Source organism: Panthera pardus, unplaced genomic scaffold, assembly GCF_024362965.1.
Source record: "Panthera pardus isolate Hobbes unplaced genomic scaffold, ASM2436296v1 HiC_scaffold_16, whole genome shotgun sequence".
NCBI classification, from domain to species: domain Eukaryota; kingdom Metazoa; phylum Chordata; class Mammalia; order Carnivora; family Felidae; genus Panthera; species Panthera pardus.
In genome coordinates, this window is record NW_026526721.1 from 18,546,181 (window position 1) to 18,564,490 (window position 18,310).

At 40.3% G+C, this 18,310-nt stretch overlaps 1 protein-coding gene across 7 annotated transcripts in view; it reads left to right on the top strand.

Annotated features, from left to right (window-relative positions):
* The window catches only part of APP (amyloid beta precursor protein), a 274,512-nt gene that overhangs the window by 197,974 nt on the left and 58,228 nt on the right, over window positions 1–18,310 (top strand). For all 7 annotated transcript variants that reach the window (XM_019467786.2, XM_019467787.2, XM_019467788.2 and 4 more), the window contains 2 exons: window positions 11,616–11,744; window positions 12,630–12,729. In XM_019467786.2, coding sequence (XP_019323331.1) covers window positions 11,616–11,744; window positions 12,630–12,729 — 229 coding nt within the window. The remainder of the gene's footprint in view (window positions 1–11,615; window positions 11,745–12,629; window positions 12,730–18,310) is intronic.

Sequence of the window (18,310 nt, forward strand, 5' to 3'; positions counted from 1 at the left end):
TTGAACCCAAGCTTGGAAGTGTTATGTGATGATGTTTTGATGATGTTTTCATGCAGCTAGAATTCCTTGCCGTACTATGAATTTCATTTGTGAGTCCCCATGGCTGTGTGTGCTTTATGTTCTAAAATTTCCTTTTTAATTAATTATGTGCCTGCTGGCCAATACCGTAAATGGCTAATCTAAAAGTGCATTGGGATTATACTTAGAATTTTGCCATGTCCAAATACTTCCAACATCACAGGAGATAAAACAGTTGTATTTCCTCAGGAATAGTTTGGTCTTTGCACTCAGGATAAACTCTTAATCTGTAGAGGGCGAGTGACTCTTCTAAGGACCAGCCCCTTTCATTTTAACTCTTTTCTTAAAGTTTCCTTGGAAAATCAAGGAGTTGCACCCTTTCTCTTTCCCCTAGAATTGTTAAATTCCTCTCCAGAGTTGCATCACACATGGTCAGCCTTCCGCCACTCTTCGATCACTACCAAACTTAAGTACAACTTAAAACTAAATTATCATTTGACCACCAGATCTCTCTACCTATGCTTCTCACTTCTTACTTTATCAGAGCTCATATTCAGTCACCTTACGGCCTCATGAATGATGAGCTGAATGTGATCTGAGCCTTCCTTTTTGTAACTGTCAGGATTCACAGACGGAGAGAAGACGAAGCTCTTGCCTTACTGTCCATCATTCTCTTCAATATGCAGACCAGTTAGCCTTTAGCAGGCTCCCGTACAGTTAAACTAAAGGCTAGATCAGAATTTCTGTTTAAAATAAACATGGTAGGCTGACATCTGAAAAAACTTAGGAGTTCCTAATTAGTAAGAATCGAAATGTGTTAAACATGGGAGCCAAATAACAAAAGCTTTCTTTATAATTCAGAGATTCTCGGTGTCTTTACAGATATTTATTCCAAATCTTCCATTAGACAGCGTTCTAATTATCATCTTGACCACAGAGGACTTTGAAGCATTTTCTACATGGAAGTGAGAATGAGGAAATGTTTTCGTGTAGATCTTGTCTTGTCTGTGTGCCCCTGGTGTTGTGTGTTTGTGGTGGTGGTGGTGGTGTTTTCCAGTGTCTCCCAATTGCAGTCATCTTCTGTGAGCTAAAATTAATTTCATGCTTATATCGGATGCCTCACATTCACATTCAGACTTCCAACATTCAGCTGAGGGGGAAGAAGTTCCTTTGGCACCAACACTCTTTCCTTTCTCATTTCTGATTAGTTCAGCCAAATGTTAAATTTCCTGAGATTCCGGAAAACTGCCTCATAGAATTCCTTGGTAGGACATTAATGACTTGTGAGATTTATCATCAAGGAACATGGTCTTGTCCCTAGGTGGAGATTTTGCTCAGTGCTGTTTAGTGAATTCTAACAGCAGGGAAATAAATATCCAATAAGAAGCAGCAAAATCATTGGAGAAAATCAAGGACAGAAATTCATGAGTGCGAAACAGAGGCGTTTAACTTGGCCATTTTAAAAAGTTTTCCTGTAACCTTGCAAACTGCCCTTCTCCCTACAACTCTTCATTTTCTGCTAATCGCTTCGGGTCCAAAAAGAGATACGAGCATTTATAGAATACATGCAGACAGCATGCATCCACATGCCAAGGTAAATCTGGTACATCTGCACCTCAATATAAGGGACAGGAAATAAGTTAAAAACCATTTGCCTAGTTCTTCATATGTGAAGGACCTGAGACAGAAGAGTCCCAAGGTGTTTGAGGCATTCTATCCTCAAGCTTTCAATATAATACAAACTTTGTAAAGCTGATATGAATGTACTTAAAAGTTAAAAGACTGCTAGGTTGAAAATCACCTTTGAGATATAGAAGTAATTATCTTAAACCTTACATATTTACTATTCATCCATTCATCATTCATTTATTTTTAGTTGCAATTTGTAAAATTGGTGGACACAAGGAGGCTCGTTAACTTGAGAGCTTTTTTTTTTAATTTTTTTTTTTAATTTTATTTATTTATCCTGAGAGAGACAGAGATAATGCAAGTGGAGGAGGGAAGGAGGGAGGGAGGGAGAGAGAGAGAGAGAGAGAGAGAGAGAGAGAGAGAGAATCCCAAGCAGGCTCCACACTGCCAGCACAGAGCCCAAGGTGGGGCTCAGACTCACGAAAGCATGAGATCATGTCCTGAGCCGAAACCAAGAGTCAGATGCTTAACCGACTGAGCCACCCAGGTGCCCCTAACTTAAGAGCTTTTAAGGACAGACCCAGTAACAAACAGATGGAAAGGAAAACAGGAGAATTAGCATTCATTGGACAAAATCCTACAGACTCTGCTGACTGATTTGCACACTATTTCCGTAAAACCTCTTAATATGACCCCCTTACCTTGCTTTGAATATGTACCCATCTTGATAGACGGATCTAAAGACCAGCAGGCGATACGGAACCAGAGACGCTAGTGCTTTCTGTTTTTAATTGAATTAAGTTAAACAGAAAATTACGAAATATGTAGTAAAGGCGTTAGCTTGAAAGCTGTCCTGTGCCCCTGAATCCACATTCATCCCCCGGATTCCCTCCACCGCAGAGCCCTGCTTCGGGACTGCCTTCAAAGTCGGAAGGGCTCTTCATCGGATACTGTCAAAACCTACAGCACTGGGATGTCCTGTTTCTTTCCGGGATAGGTTGCATGTACGCATTTATATGATGATATCTGTTTTCATTTCATCCTTGAAAATCAAAACCCATCACGAACATGTAAATGTTTTGTTTTTCAGACAAATGCATAATAGCACATTATTTAACGACGCAGGGGTTACTTACCTTTCTGGCCTCACAGACGTCTACCCTGTGGGGGCAGATAGTAGCCCGGGTCTTCCCCTTAGAAACATGCACGCACAAAAAAAAAAAAAGAAACATGCACGCACATGATGTTCATCCACTGATCAATTTAATTGCATTTGGGTTTTTATAAGCGTTGTTTTGGGTTTCCTCGCATTAATGTTGCCAGTAGGTCAAGGCGCTGTGGTTAGCTGGAGTATGAGGAGAGGGGGAAATTAAAAGAGATATGAAGGTACGTGTCTTTGAGCATGGTGCAGCCAGTTGGAGGATGTGGGAAGCAAAAATGCCAAAATGCAAGTATGGAGATGCAAAATGGAAACATACTATTTCACCTCTCTTCTAAAAAGTCAAGATTATGTCGCAGTTGGCATTTATGGGGTGATCAGACCACTTGGCAAATCTTTGCAAAGTTCTGTGGTATCCTTTCGAACGTGCTTCGTTTATGGTTTCTTCCGTTAACTCCGTAGGCTTTGCCTTTGGGGTTGTATTAATAATCCAACTCGTCATGAAGAGCTTCAGCGTGTTTCACTGCTTGCCTAAATAAGAATTGAGTACCTGCAACTCCAGAGAATTTCTGGCCCTTCTTGGCTCTCAGCTTGGTTGATCTAAGCTCCGCATCCAGTGGATGCTACAGTTGATCCAAAAGCATTGATCCTGGGTTTGGATCAGGTGCTGAATTTCAGTTCTGTATGCTGCCTTCGCTGATTTATAGCTGTGGTCTGTGTGACTCTACTCTCAATATTCTGACACCAAATGTGAGGATTTTTTTTTTCCCCCTCACGTTTGATAATTATGACACTCCCCATCATTAGCATAAGCCCTGCAGATTGAGGGCTCCGTCCTACCAGACTGCCCCCCCCCCCATTTCAGCCACCCATCCCAAGCCTCAGATTTTCAGTCACATTTTTTTCCTTCTGACGAACCAGCCATGCATCAGAGGTTCCCACGACCCCCTTCTTGGGTTTGATAATTTACTGGAACAACGCACAGAATTCAAATCAGTGCTTTACTTACTGTTAGCAACATATTCTAAGGGATATAACCCAGGAATAGCCAGATGGCAGTGACACATGGGGCAAGGCGTAGAGGAAGGGATGGGCACTGGGATGTCCGCTCTGTCTGTGCTCTCCTGGCACCCCACTGTGTTCCTCAACCAGGAACCTGTCTGAACCCCACTGTGAGCATTTTTTTTATGGAGGTTCCATTCGGTAGGCACAACGGATTAAATCCCCGGCCTTTGGTGACTGAACTCAATCTCCAGTCCCTCTCCCCTCTCAGGAGGGTGGAACTAAAAATTCCAAACCTCTAATCACTGGGTTTGAACCATCCTCCAAGAGTCACTGGGAGAGTGTACCAAAGACAACACTTTATCGCTTCAGGGGTCCTAGAAGCTCCTGTGGCGGGAACCAGAGGCTCAGACTGAATATTCTGAAAAAAGATGCTCCTGTCACCCCTGTCACTCAGGAAATTACTAGAGTTTTAGGAGCTCTGTGTCAAAGACTAGGGAAAGAGACCAAATAATAGATTTCCTTATGATGTCACTGTACCCAGAATAAATTATTTCTGACAACTAGATTAAAACCACTCTTATTTTCTAAATTTTATAGATGTCAACACCTGTCTTTAATTCCCAGGTTTGCCATCCATAAAACCTGTAACTTGGAACAGATGACTTAATGGAAAGGATTCTTCCTCCTTCATTTGCAAAATGGGGTTAATTGTTATCTTTTACAATTAGCCTCGTTCTAGCTTTCTTAGCCATATTAGAAAAACAAAAGGATTAATCAGAGGTTGGGCTGAGATTGTGAAGTAGGGAGAAGAGAAAGGCTAGAATATACTCCTCTCCTCCCCGAGAAGAGAAAGGCTAGAATATACTGTAAAAACACCAGAAAGGGAGGCTTTGTTGCCAAGTCCCTGTTAGGAAGTCCACTTCCCTGTGGAGAAGGGAAGGGGTAGAAGATGACTTTCTGTTCTCCTGGGGGCCACCGTCTTCCGTTAACAGCACAAGGCCAAGAGCCGTTACTGGATAGGCCGGGAGGGGAGGATATCTAATGCCTCCCCGTTCTCCAACCTTGAGAAATACTGAATGGAGGCAGGCCCAAGAATGTGGTGCCATTTCCCCGGCCGCTTCCTCAAGACTTCCTTCAGTGTTCAACTTGGCATAGAATTGTCATTTGCCTTCGTAAACTCATTTTAAACTACAGAAATCGTGTATGTGCTCTTCTGAAGAAAGGAATGTGGATGAATTTTGCAGTGAACCTTAAAATTTTAGTTCAACTCCTAGCTTTAAAGACAAACACAGCTGTGATCCAAAGGTTCCCGTGGACACTTCCCTGTCTCTTTTATCCCCCAGATTTTTCTTGCAACAGTGAAGGTACTTGTGAAATGCTGAAATTCTGAGGGCCAAAGTATCGAAAAATTAACTGAGACCATCTCAAGCAGAGAAAGGTTTAACTCTAAGGGTGTTTTTTTAAAACCTGCACAGAAATTGTATACATTTTACACTTAGATGCTTAAGATTTCTTGAAATCCAAGATGAAAATAATGGCCTTAGCCTGTTTGTGAAAACAGGAGAGACTTGTGTTTTCTTGATAGGCAATTAAGTTTCCTGGTTACATGGTTAGAAACCAGTGGGATGCAATTTAATGCTCCAGGAGGCGGCTTTCTGAATAAGTCCCTAGCCACCTGGAAAGTTTCGGGTGCTCCTCATAAAGTGACCCATTTATTTCCTCCTCCCTGGTGAGATTACACCCAGTGCCTTTAAAGACTCTTGACATATCATTCCCTCTCCTCGAGAAAATGGCTTAAGACACAAGTGTATTGTGATAAGATACCAGATTTCCAAATCAAGCATAAAGCATGGAGTAAAATGGGATCAGTTGGCCATGTTTTAATATGCCTCCCACATGAACTACACATCCAGACATGATTGCATGGAATCAGTTAGACGTGTGTGATTGACCCCAAGTCCAGCAACACGAAATGTATGAAATTGCATAAAAACCCAGTGAAAAGGCAATACAGTTGAGAAGAGGGGAAATCTTTTTTTTTTAATGTTAAATTTTATAGAGGAGGTCCATGAACTTTCTTTCAAAATTATTTACATCAACCTGGCATCAAAACCCAAACCATAAGACGAGCTATGTCATCTTTTGAAATTAATGAGATGAATTCTTGTTGATATTAGTTTGAACGTGCCATGGAGTGCATGAAATATTTTCTGGGAAGTGTTCCTCGTTAAAACAACGTTCTAAAGGACTCCAGCATACTGGATAGATAGGTCAAGTGGGGTTGAAAAATCAGTATGTCTCATGAAAATCGGGAGTGCGTCTTAGTGGAGAGATGCTTATTATCAACTCAGATACCATGAAGGATAGATTTTGTTACTGGAACCACGCGTGAAATTACAATTAGGTCTAGGTTATTCAATAATTTAATTAACAAACATTTTTAGCAACCAAATTGTGCCAGGATCTGTGCCGGCAGCCAGAGTTATGCTCTTGTTCCAAGAAAAGAAAATGGTTAACGTTCAAAAGATAAATCTTCTGTTTTAGGTTAAATCTAATCCATTTTAGTAATGCCCAGTCTCAATCCGTTAAGAAATTCTTTTTGAAATGATTTTTGAAAATGCATTGTGATAGTGAAGTGAATTTAGTGCAAACTGAAAAGTGTCACATCAGATGCAAATAGGCATTTTGTTGTTATGGGCTAAACACCCAGAAACAATAGTGACGCTAAAAACGGATTGGATGTAATTAGTCCCCCCGGGGCAGATCTTTTCCTTTTATTTTCTCTGCTCTTTGCTATAAATTTTAATAATAAGATCAGCCATCCTATGCCAATGTAATCAGATTGTAGTATTTATATGTACAATATGTAAATTGTGAAATAAGGGAAATTTGTCAGGAAAAAAAACGTGATTTACTAGTTACGGAAGATGTAAAGACTTGAGAATGATGGGAAGTAAATGCATAGAGATTAAACACAGGTTCCTTACACTCTGTTTCCTGTGAATATGTTTGAACCACTGAATTCTTATGCTCGTATTTCTAATCATACGAACAATCTTGTCATAAATGTAACTATTGTGACAATAGTAGAATCATTTACTTTAAGAGAATACATTTCTGTAGAGATTTTTTTTCTCTTATTTTTGTATATTACTGTGTTTTTAATTACAATTTTAAGAAACTTATCTTTGTCTTAGCATAATGAAATAAACCCCCAAGAGATTCCCTTTTATCCTGAAATGTATGGATGAAATGCATGGATGGTACATCTCTAGAAATAACTAGTTTTAATCCTTGGTAATTCTGTATTCTGGCTAAAAGTGGTAAAAGCAATTACTTCTTTGATTAAAATATGCAATGAATCATATACCAAAGGCAACACCCTTTTTGGCTTTTTTTTTTTTTAACTTAAAGCAAATGAAAGATATAAAAGCATAGAGAAATGTTAATGTTTTTCTTTGTTACCTAAGAATGATATTTGTTTCTCAGGTGCAGACATAACCACCATTTTATTTGGTGTGATATATCTGCCTGTTCCAACATAAGAGCTAATCTGATTTTTTTTTTTTTTCATTTCTAAGCACGATTCTTAGAAATGTGTTTGCATGGATGCATCAACCGAGCAGAACCATGTAATTCATTTATTGAGGGGCATGGTAATGTCTTCCTGAATTATCTCATGTCCCGAGGCGTAGGCATTAGGAAGAAAAAGGCTTATGTTTATATTAGACACACACACACACACACAATGTGTGTCTGAGCTCATATAAACAATGATGAGGTCATAGCTTACAATGGGCTCTTAGGGCTCATTATTCTTGCTGGAGCTTTGTTTCCTGGTAAAGTGAGGGCAAGCCATGCTGAGGCCTTGGGGAATCATGAGATCCTGGTGTGCTTCTGGTTCATTGTCAAGCTCTAGGGATTTGTTGGGGGAAGTTAGAAATATATTTCTGAAATGAAGAAATGTTGGTGTTAAATAAGATAAGCAATTTTAAACATGTGAACACAATGACCATTTAATTTTCCATCTTAATAGGCGATAAGGAAGGATGGATTGAGAACTAGAATCTGTGCGTGTCATAAAAGGCTTTTAACTAATACCTTTAATCGTTTTCTAGTAATCCTAAACAAATTGACAAAGGACATTCCTGTCTTGCCATTTCACCTCCCTACATCTGACACGGTAGCTGAAAATGGAGTGCCAGAAAGCAGGAACAGCAGTTGAGAGACTGAATAAGCTAAATCTGGATGGTCTTCTGCACAATGATAAGAGCGGGTGTGATCATGTCCCCAAAGAATATCATCTGAGCTTATAAGCACTAGAGATTTAGGCGAGGACTCCTAGAACAGACTCATTTCTAACCACTCAATTATTTCTCTCTGTATTCAACTATGCAAGTTGCTTTTGGAATTATTTTTAGCTTGACCCATGTTAGAGTTTCCTTGAAAGGCATGATCACATAGCAGATCGGGAGAACAGGGTTAAGAGCCAGAGCCAGACTCTCTGTTCTCACTATACCACGGACTAGCTCTGTAACTAGCTGTGTAACCAGCCATATAAACCTGTACCTTCTTTGTGCTGTGTTTTATCTATGATAAAACCCCAGCCATAGGGTTGAGAGGAAGAGTTGGTGAGTTACTATGCATAAAGCACATGGTCTCACTCATTCATATAAATAGCCAATAAGTGTTGAGCTGTTACTGCTTAGAGGAAAGAAAAGGGGCTGGGCATTGGAGGCAAGGACTGAGTGGAAGAAATAGATGTGTACTGTACACCTGCTCTGAACTAAGCATTACCCTCGACAGCTAACACAGAACGTGGTTAATACTCAGTGTACTCTGTATGAAAGATACTCTTATCTGAATTGCACAAAAGAAAAATTTGAGGCCTGGATAATATGGGGGACTCTCAAATTCATTTTAAAATTCATGTTAACAGTAATAATTTGCAAGTGGGAATGTGTGCTGTTTTGGGCGATAGTGGAAGAAAAAGGGGAGACCCAAGTGTTAGTTGTCAGAAGTTACCCCTCCATTGTCCAATTTGAGATTCGGCTTTAATGCAGTAATGACAAGGCCAGTGTGGCGCCTTTATATTCTGGTGCACACGCTCTTTGGTGACCGGCGTTTCAAGACAAAATGCCTTATAGAAACATTCATAGGTGACTGGCTGCAAAATAAATAAGAAGGAAAGAAGGTTATAAGAAAGCAATCCTTATGTTTAATTGAAGTATTTTTTCTTATGCGAACTCTTTAAAAGAAAAAAAATTTCCATTTTCCTCAAAACAATGAAGCCTTTTCAAGAGAAAATAATGAAATAGAGCTAAGAAAGCACATGCAGTCAGTCAGCTTGCACACATCAGGGGCAGGGACATTGTGAATAGATGCAATTAGATGCTTTCTGTCTCCAGCCTTGGAGGGATCATCGTGATAGAAATAGAGGGAATTATTTATTTTTTTTATATTAAATATAATTTACTGTCAAATTGGTTTCCATACAACACCCAGTGCTCATCCCAACAGTTGCCCTCCTGAATGCCCATCACCCACTTTCCCCTCTCCCCCACCTCCCATCAACCCTCAGTTTGTTCTTAGTATTTAAGAGTTTCTTATGGTTTGCATCCCTCCTAGAGGGAGTTTTTTAAAGGCCTTGGTGTTAAATAACAAGCAAGGGGATCAAGGGTTTGTAATATCCTGACTGCACAATCCTGCATATAAAGTATCCATTACATTCAATAATATCCTGCCGTTAAATGAATCGTCTTTTAAATATATACATACACACACACACACACACACACACACACACACACATACACACATACATATATATAATCAATGTAGCTGGTCAGTTGTTATCTCTTTTATTACTTTTCTTCTCTGGGGTTTAAAAGATCATTCTCTGATTTGTAGATTCAACTAGACTTCAGAGTACAAATGAGAATTATAATGATGCATTGCCAAAAGCTATGTTGCTAGCTGTGATGTCTGCCTTTTTTTGGAATTATGGAGAAATACGTTTCTTGTAGGATGAAAGAAATAAGGCAGATGAGCACAGGCTTATTTTGTTTTTATTGTATTTGTTTCCTTTCTTAAGTGTAGGAAGGTGGCCTGCAGACAGCTAAAGCAAGCAAGTACAGGGTACCCTCTCTGTATCAGGCACTGGGTACTGTGTGATCCCTGATAAAGAAACACCAAATCTGGCCCTTAAAGATGTCAACAGTTCAAGAAAGCAGTCAGAAACATAAGTAATTGAGGCTGCCCAGGTGGCTCAGTCAGTTAAGCATCCGGTTTTTGATCTTGGCTCAGGTCATGATCTCATGGTTTGTTGGATCCAACCCCACGTCAGGCCCTGTGCTGAGAGCAGAGCGCGGAACCTTCTTGGGTTTCTCTCTCTCTGTCTCTCAAAATAAGTAAACTTTAAAAAGAAAATACAAGAGAAATAATTTAATAGACTGTGGTTAAGTGCAATAATGGAGATATATGTAGCATTTCATGGGGTATAAAAAAAGGATACCACTTCTCCCCGGGATATCGGGGAGGTGACCGCTAACTCAGCCAAAGGAGAAGAGCAGGAACATCCCATAAAATACTACAGCCTTCACCCTACTCCCAATATACCATCTCTGGAAATAAATTCTGTACCTTCCAGCTAGTTTTCAAGATGCCCATGACCTGGTTAGTAATAACTGGGTTTGCCCAAATGGCGAAAATTCTATTCCTGACATGAACTTTCACAGGGTTCGTTTGCTTGTTTGTTTGTTTGTTATAACGAAGAAGAAATGTGTATCTTTGGAAATCACTTCACAAAATCACATAGTAGGATGCTTTAGTAGAATACACATAGCAGTGGAATCATTGAAGGCAAAGGAGCCTTTGTCCTTTTTTTAATTAGGATGAATGTTTTCAAGTAACTCTAGAGTAAAAATGAAATATAACCAATCAGGAAAAAAAAAAAAAGCACCTAAGAAACTTAATTGTTGCTGAAAGAATTAGAATCTGATGGCATAGAAAGAATTTAATTACATTTCAAAGTAAAATAACTACAGTTTCACATTGGCCTTTCTCCTGGGAAACTAACGTGCCTGAAAGCTTGTGAGTGATTCCTTGGCCTACAAATTAGTAGTGGTTAAGTTGTCTATTATTTTTCTCATCTTGATTATTGTATTTTATATGCTACTGGTGATGGGGTTATTTGTGCAGTGTTACTATGGAGATAACCACTAAGACTACACATGTAGAAATGTAGTCTTACATATGCCCCTATATATTTGGTTGGGGAGAGGGGAGGGACCTAACGTAAATATTACAGCTCCAAAACCATCTCTTTGGGGCACCTGGCTGGCTCAGTTGGTTGAGCATCCGACTCTTGATTTTGGCTCAGGTCATGATCCCAGAGTTGTGGATTGAGCCCCGCATCAGGCTGTGCGCTGAGCGTGTAGCCTGCTTAAGATTCTCTTTCTCTCTCCCTCTGCCCCTCTCCCCCCCTTGCACATACTCTCTCTCTCTCTCTTAAAAATAAAAATCATCTCTTTCTGTAGCAGTATACTGCCATTTAAAAAGAAAATGTTGATTAAGGACAGTCATCCTGTATGCCGAATGCTAAATGCTCTTGTCAAAATGAAAAATGGCCAATCAACTAAGTAATTACCCATTAAGAAAGTAGTGGGAAAATTGCAAAAAGATGACTCATAATCCTTTCACATGATGGGATGAGTTCATGGGACCTCTGACCCAGAGCCCCTGGAAGAAGCAGTATTTTGCACAGACCTGAAAGGTGTGGGTTTTTTTTTTTTTTCCACAACAGCCTCGTCATGTGTTCAACATGCTAAAGAAGTATGTCCGCGCTGAACAGAAGGACAGGCAACACACCCTGAAGCATTTTGAACACGTACGCATGGTGGACCCAAAGAAAGCTGCTCAGATCCGGTCCCAGGTGAGCACTGAGTGTGGTCATCATGTGCAACCTTGATAGCACAGTGGCCTTGCAAGGTATTCCCTGAGTACTTGTGGGCGCTTGACCTCTGTAGCAAGAGTTCTTTAATACCTCGTAAATTCTACAGGCTTGTCTTACACCAACATGTGCTTTGACGTTTCCTGATTTATGAAAATAATAAGGAACATAAAAATCCTGAGTGTCCATGGTGCCGATTCTTAAGGATCCATTTAAAACTCTGATAACTAAAGTGAAGAAAACCAAAGTTGTATTAACCGAAACCTCTAAAATTTGTTCAATTGGATTGTGACGGGCAATCATAAATTCCACTGCTACCTTACAGTGCTTGGATATAACGGGAGCCTAGGTGAAGCCCTTGTAATAATGTGTTTTATTCACATTCCCAATGGTTGACAGATGAAATCTACTTCTGGCAATCTGAAATTTTACATTTCCTGAAATAGAAGAATTTTAAACAGGTAGGTAGGTGGGTAGGTTGATCAATCGATCGATCGATAGAAAAAGAGGGAGGAAGGAAGGGGGGAAGAGAAAGATCCAGTCAAATTGAAATGTGTTCCTATCTTTTGGAAAATTTGTGCAGAAATATAATTAGAGCATTAGGGGTTATTTAGGGAGTCTAAATATTAGGAATCAGTGTTGGGCAGAAATGCTCTTTTCAGTTGGCCTTGTAATTTATGGCTCCAAGCATACAATACAATAGGAACTTGAAAACAGCTCTGAAGTTAGAGAAGAAAAAAATGGAAGAACAAGAAAAATAAGAATGCCCTTTTAAGACACAAGTTCCAGCATTTTGTCAGTTTTATTTTGGAAATTTGTATCTATCTGTGGTGCTCGGTGAGGAAGAAACTTTTCCCTTTATCGCAGGTTATGACACATCTGCGTGTGATTTACGAGCGCATGAACCAGTCTCTGTCCCTGCTCTACAATGTGCCTGCCGTGGCCGAGGAGATTCAGGATGAAGTTGGTAAGTCAGCTGTTCTTTTCATGCCGAACCTTTAAACATAGTTCTCTCCTGTAGGAGAAGATCAGGTAACTGAGTTCGTCTGCAGCAGGCATCCCCAGTGCTCTGATCTATGGAAGGAAAAAGAGCAGACTTCCCTTTCACAGTGAAAGATCTCACGGGGCAGGGCGGGGGGGGGGGGAGGGGGGAAAGAACTAATCATAACCTTATACGTGGGCATGATATTTCCATTTTATGGGTGAAAGAGCTCAAACCTAGAATTTAAGAAACTTACTTGCCTGTGTCACATGTCCTCCGTAGTAGAGCAAGAGCACAAAACCGTGTCTTCTGACATGGAAGTTCAGTAACCGTTCTTTCTGATGCCCCGCCCCCAATGGCCATGTGTGTTCTCTGAACCGTGTTGTTGTTTAAACTTCAGTAAATATGTGCCTCTCATCTTTAATTAAGCCTTTATTTGGACATAATCACACACTCATGGAACACTAATACAGAGAGGTCCAGTATACACATCACCCCCCTTCCTCAACAGTAACATCTTACAGAACTATGATATATCATCAAAACCAGGAAATTGGCGTTGTGTGTCCACCGTCTTTTATGTCCCTAGTTTTCCTAACGTCATATTTAATATTTCAAATCAGTGCGTTTTCACATTTTTGTTTTTCTTAGAAAGGGAGTGAAGTATCACGTAATATCATTCTCCACAACCCGCCCCCTGCCCCCGCCGAATGCCCATATTTGTTTGGCTTTACCAGGCAAAAGCCCATAGATGGCAGTTATGTTAATGAATCTTTCAATCTAAAGGAAATGTATGTGTCCTGGAGATTGGTCCATAAACTGTCAGGAAATAAGCAATATATCCCTGTCCATAACAAACCTGCCCTTTGTTAATTGGGTTGGAAATAGAGGTAGGTTGTCTGAAATCAGAACACCCAGGACATTGTAGATGGGTACACCCATTACAGGAATTCCTCCTGTAAAAGTGCCTGAAACACCACTTGGCTTGCTTTGTTACATTTCATGCCGATCCTATTGTACTCTTTCTTTTCTAGCTCAGTCCTGCCTTGTAAATATTGTGAGTATTGCTCTAAAGTATTTGGCATATATCAGGTGATGGCGGTCTGCTCATGGTTGTTAACATGGCGGTTAACAGATGGCGGTTAACAGATGGATTCAAGTATCCTTCAGGCTACATGGTTAAAAAAGAGACTTCATGATAGTGTTCTCTAAACTTCTACTCAAGTCAATGTTGACCAAGATCTTAAGAGGACAGTCCGGAGAGTTTTTAATGTAGACCATGGATTGAAGACAGGCTTTCCAATTAATCTTTCGTGCTATTATATTTCTAAAAGAAATGAGTATTCTTGTTAGATGTATTTGGGGATAGAAAATTGGAAGGAACCTTTAAATATTGTGTGTTAAAGAAGTATAAGAAAGTCCTCCAGGGTCGCGTGGTTGGCTCAGTTGTTTAAGCATCTCAGGTCATGATCTCTCAGTTCGTAGGTTCAGGCCCTACATCAGGCTCTGTACTGACAGCTCAGGGCCTGGAGCCCGCTTTGGATTCTGTGTTTCCCTCTCTCTCTGTCCCTTCCCCACTCGTGCTCTGTCTCTTTCTCTCAAAATTAAACATGTTTAGAAAGAAAGAAAGAAAGAAAGAAAAAGAGAGAGAAAAGAAAGTCCTCCAGGGATGCCTGGAAGGAAAGAAAGAGAGAGAGAGAGAGAGAGAGAGAGAGAGAGAAAAGAAAGTCCTCCAGGGATGCCTGGGTGGCTCAGCGTCTGACTGGATCTCACGGTTCATGGGTTCGAGCACCTCATCAGGCTCTGTGCTGACAGCTTGGAGCCTGGAGCCTGCTTTGGTTTCTGTGTCTCCCTCTTTCTGCCCCTCCCCAGCTCACTAGCTCCCTCTCTCTCTCTCTCTCTCTCTCTCAAAAATAAACATTAAAAAAATAAACATAAAAAAGAAAGTCCTCCAATAAGTTGTAGAAGGGACAAAATCAAAGAAATCATCACTCTTAATGAAGTGGAGTTCAGATCTTCTGGATGAATGCATTTTTGCCTTATACCTGTCTTAATAAGCTTATTTTCTTATGTGTCTTCAACTGAGATGCTGTTAGTAATACCAAACTATAGGGGAATAAGCTATTGCAAAGGATTAGAAAGTTAATGACCTCACCCAGTAATTATGGTGGACTCTTTCTCACTAAATTATCAGAGCTTTTTATTCAGCAAAATGCTACTGAAAACAGTGGCTACTCATGAGTTCCACTTCCACAGAACAGATGGTGATTCAGCTATCTTGAGTGTTGCAAAATGCCCAAGAATAGGACAATACAGTGAACTTCAGATCTCAGTTGACAGGGAGGATATTCACATAATTCAGAATCGTGGGACTTTTTTTTTTTCTTACAAAAAAACAAGCCTCAACTCTGAAGTTGGATTATGAGCATGTTGTTTAAAAAAAAAAAAATTGTCCTTCTAAATGTACTAGATATCAAATCCTAAAATAATCTTTTAAAAAAAAATCCTTCTTGCTTCCATTTTTAAATGGCTGTTTTCTGTAGAACAAGGCATTTGCCTTAATGAATGTCCATGAACTAGACCTATTTACCTCTGATTAGAACTCCTAGTATCAAAGCTATGGAAGAGAGCACCCTGGGGAGAATGCCTTTTCTGGATTGAGCTTAGTTATCTTCTTCATTTGAAAGAAAATTTAAAAATAACTCACTTCGGGGCGCCTGGGTGGCTCAGTTGGTTGGGCAACCGACTTCAGCTCAGGTCATGATCTCACAGTTCATGGGTTCAAGCCCCGCGTCAGGCTCTGTACTGACAGCTCAGAGCCTGGAGCCTGCTTCGGATTCTGTGTCTCCCCCTCTTTCTGCCCCTCCCCTGCTCACTCTCTGTGTCTCTCTGTCTCTCAATAATAAATAAACGTTAAAAAATTAACAAAAAATAATAACTCACTTTTAAAGGACGAATCTACATGAAAGAAGGTCGGCAACAGTGCTAATCTGTTTAAGCAGAGTGGGAGCCCTTCGTAGTATTCTCTTTCCTTTTGTAAAAGTTTTAAATTTTCCACGGTAGAAGTTGCTGGGGTTGGTTTTTGTTTGGTTTTTAGCCTACTTTCTAAATAGGATCTTCATAGATTTCTTCCGGCTTACTTCTTGTACTCTTTCTAGTAATTTCAGATAGTCTTTGTCATTAGTCTGACTTGCATTTTTAATATTATCAAACTTTAAATGTTTATTTATTTTTTGAGAGAGAGAGAGAGAGAGAGAGAGAGAGCAAGCAGGGGAGGGGCAGAGAGAGAGAGAGGATTCCAAGCAAGCTCCACACTGTCAGCACAGAGCCTGACTCAGGGTTCAGGCCCATGAACCATGAGATTGTGACCTGAGCCAAATCCAAGAGTTGGATGCTTAACCGACCAAGCCACCCAGGAGCCCCTATATAGTCAAATTTTAGATTTAGAGCCAGTTCTGTGCAAATAAGGATACTAAAATTTAGATCCACTGGCAAAGCAAGATTGGAAGTACCTATGAATGCATGCCTGCTGTATAAAAGTTTGTGCTTATGAATGTGGGCAATTAGGACATGTTTAATGCAGTAAAATATCTAGAGAAAAAATACAGTAGTTTTATTAAATAAGGAAAACAGGTACTCTTGAAGGGTTTTTGCCAGTCTCAGGAACTGCTGGAAGCTTTAGTGACACAGCTGTATCTGTTTCACTAAATTTATGTTCCCATTAGAGTAGAATTCTCTGATGGGAACAAAAATGAGGAAGAAACTAGCCATAGTAGAAAGAAGGGAAGGGCATGGATTGGCATGAAATTTGTACGAACGGTAAAGTGACTGACTGGACCGTAGCATTCATCATGCCAGTGAATTCGGCTCTGGCCTTGTTTGCCATTTTGCTTTCCTGAGGAATCCGCTCTGTCTGTGCTATTTCACTGTTAACCCCAGGAAATTCCAAATCCCTAGGTCTAGCAACAGCCTGTCCACTAAATCCCAGTAACATATCCCAGACTATCAGAATATCCCACACATTGCTCACACTTCAGCCAGTGTGTATAAGGAAGAAATCACTGCATTTCTCTTGAAATTGATTCATACTACAGTCTCCATTATGGGTTCTCCCAGTTGACCTGTATTTATCCATGACACCTTCCTCTCCTGCAGCCATGATTTCTTACCATTCTCAAGACCTGTAAATGGTTCTTCCTTGTTTCAAAAATGGCATCCTTCAATACTCAACTGAAATGTCCATGCTCCTATAAAACCTTGACTAGTGTATAGGCAGCAAGAGAGAAAGGCTGGTAGTTGAGTGACAGCCATGTAGCAAACTAATGTCTATGTGTTAGGATGATGTTGACAGTCCAAGTTGTTCGTGAACATTCACCCTTGAGGTCCAGGGCCGCCACATACAGATGCGGCAGGTGGTTTAAGTGAAGAGTACAGCTGACATTCTGCATCCCACTCACAGAGCCAAGCCCTCTGATGTTGGGCCATGTCCACTTGAAGAAGCAGAGCTTTCTTGTAATTCACCCAAATGCAGCATGGGAGCTAGCGACAACACTGATGAATTCAATGATAGCATCCGCCGTCTGCGGTTGGAAAAACCAACCGAACCTTAGAGGTTGCTAACTCGTCCTTACAGATTGTAGTGGTGATGGTGACGTTGGACCCAAGGTCTACCCAAGTCCAACATTCATGCTTTCTCTGCTACCCGTTCTCCTCTCTCACGTAGAATTTTCTTCTACTTAACCACAGCGTCTAAAGCACCATGTATCCACCTCTAACACTCTACTTGGTATTTAATTCTTTGTTTACATGTCTACCCACCCCACATCCTCTTCCCAGACACGTCTTGGTCTTCTTTGCATCCTTAGGATCTAGCAGAGGACCTGGTGTTTATAGGTATTAGTAATTGTAGACAAGGTTGAAGCAAATCCCCAGGCTGCAAGATAGATGCTCCTTCACTTAGGTTGATCAGATGGGCTCCTTCATAACCCCAAAGACCCACCCTGAGCTCCTTCCTTAGCGTCTAACAATGTTGCACCAAACAAATCTCTTTCCTTGGCTACAGCATCCTCTGTGGCTGTAAATGATCAAGCCAACAAACTGGGTGCAGTTGGCAAAGGTATCAAAGCAATTTGATATAATTTCCATGACCTTCTGCTCTTTGGTTATCTGTCCAACTCACATACTTTGACACTCGACTTAACTAAGTATGTTGTCTGGTTTGACTCTCCTGTCGATCAGAGTCTGAGGCTACTTATTTGATTTGCTTCCCCAGTAAGTAGGATTATCAAAATGGCCCTCTTAGTTTTATAAAAGCTTCTTTTCTTACTATTTTATAACAATTTTTCAGTTTGGTTTGAATTATTATGTGCAAGTTCCCAGGCACAGCCATATATTACTTAATGTTTTCCCTTTAAAAAAAGTCATTTGCATGCAAATTATGAAGTTTTATTGCAAAAAAAAAAAAAAGGCTTAAGACATTGTAGACGGGAAAAAAATCCCCTCATTCATTTAAAATAGCTGTTTAGGACTTTGCTTTTCATTCGGCAAATGATAGAATCCATATTTT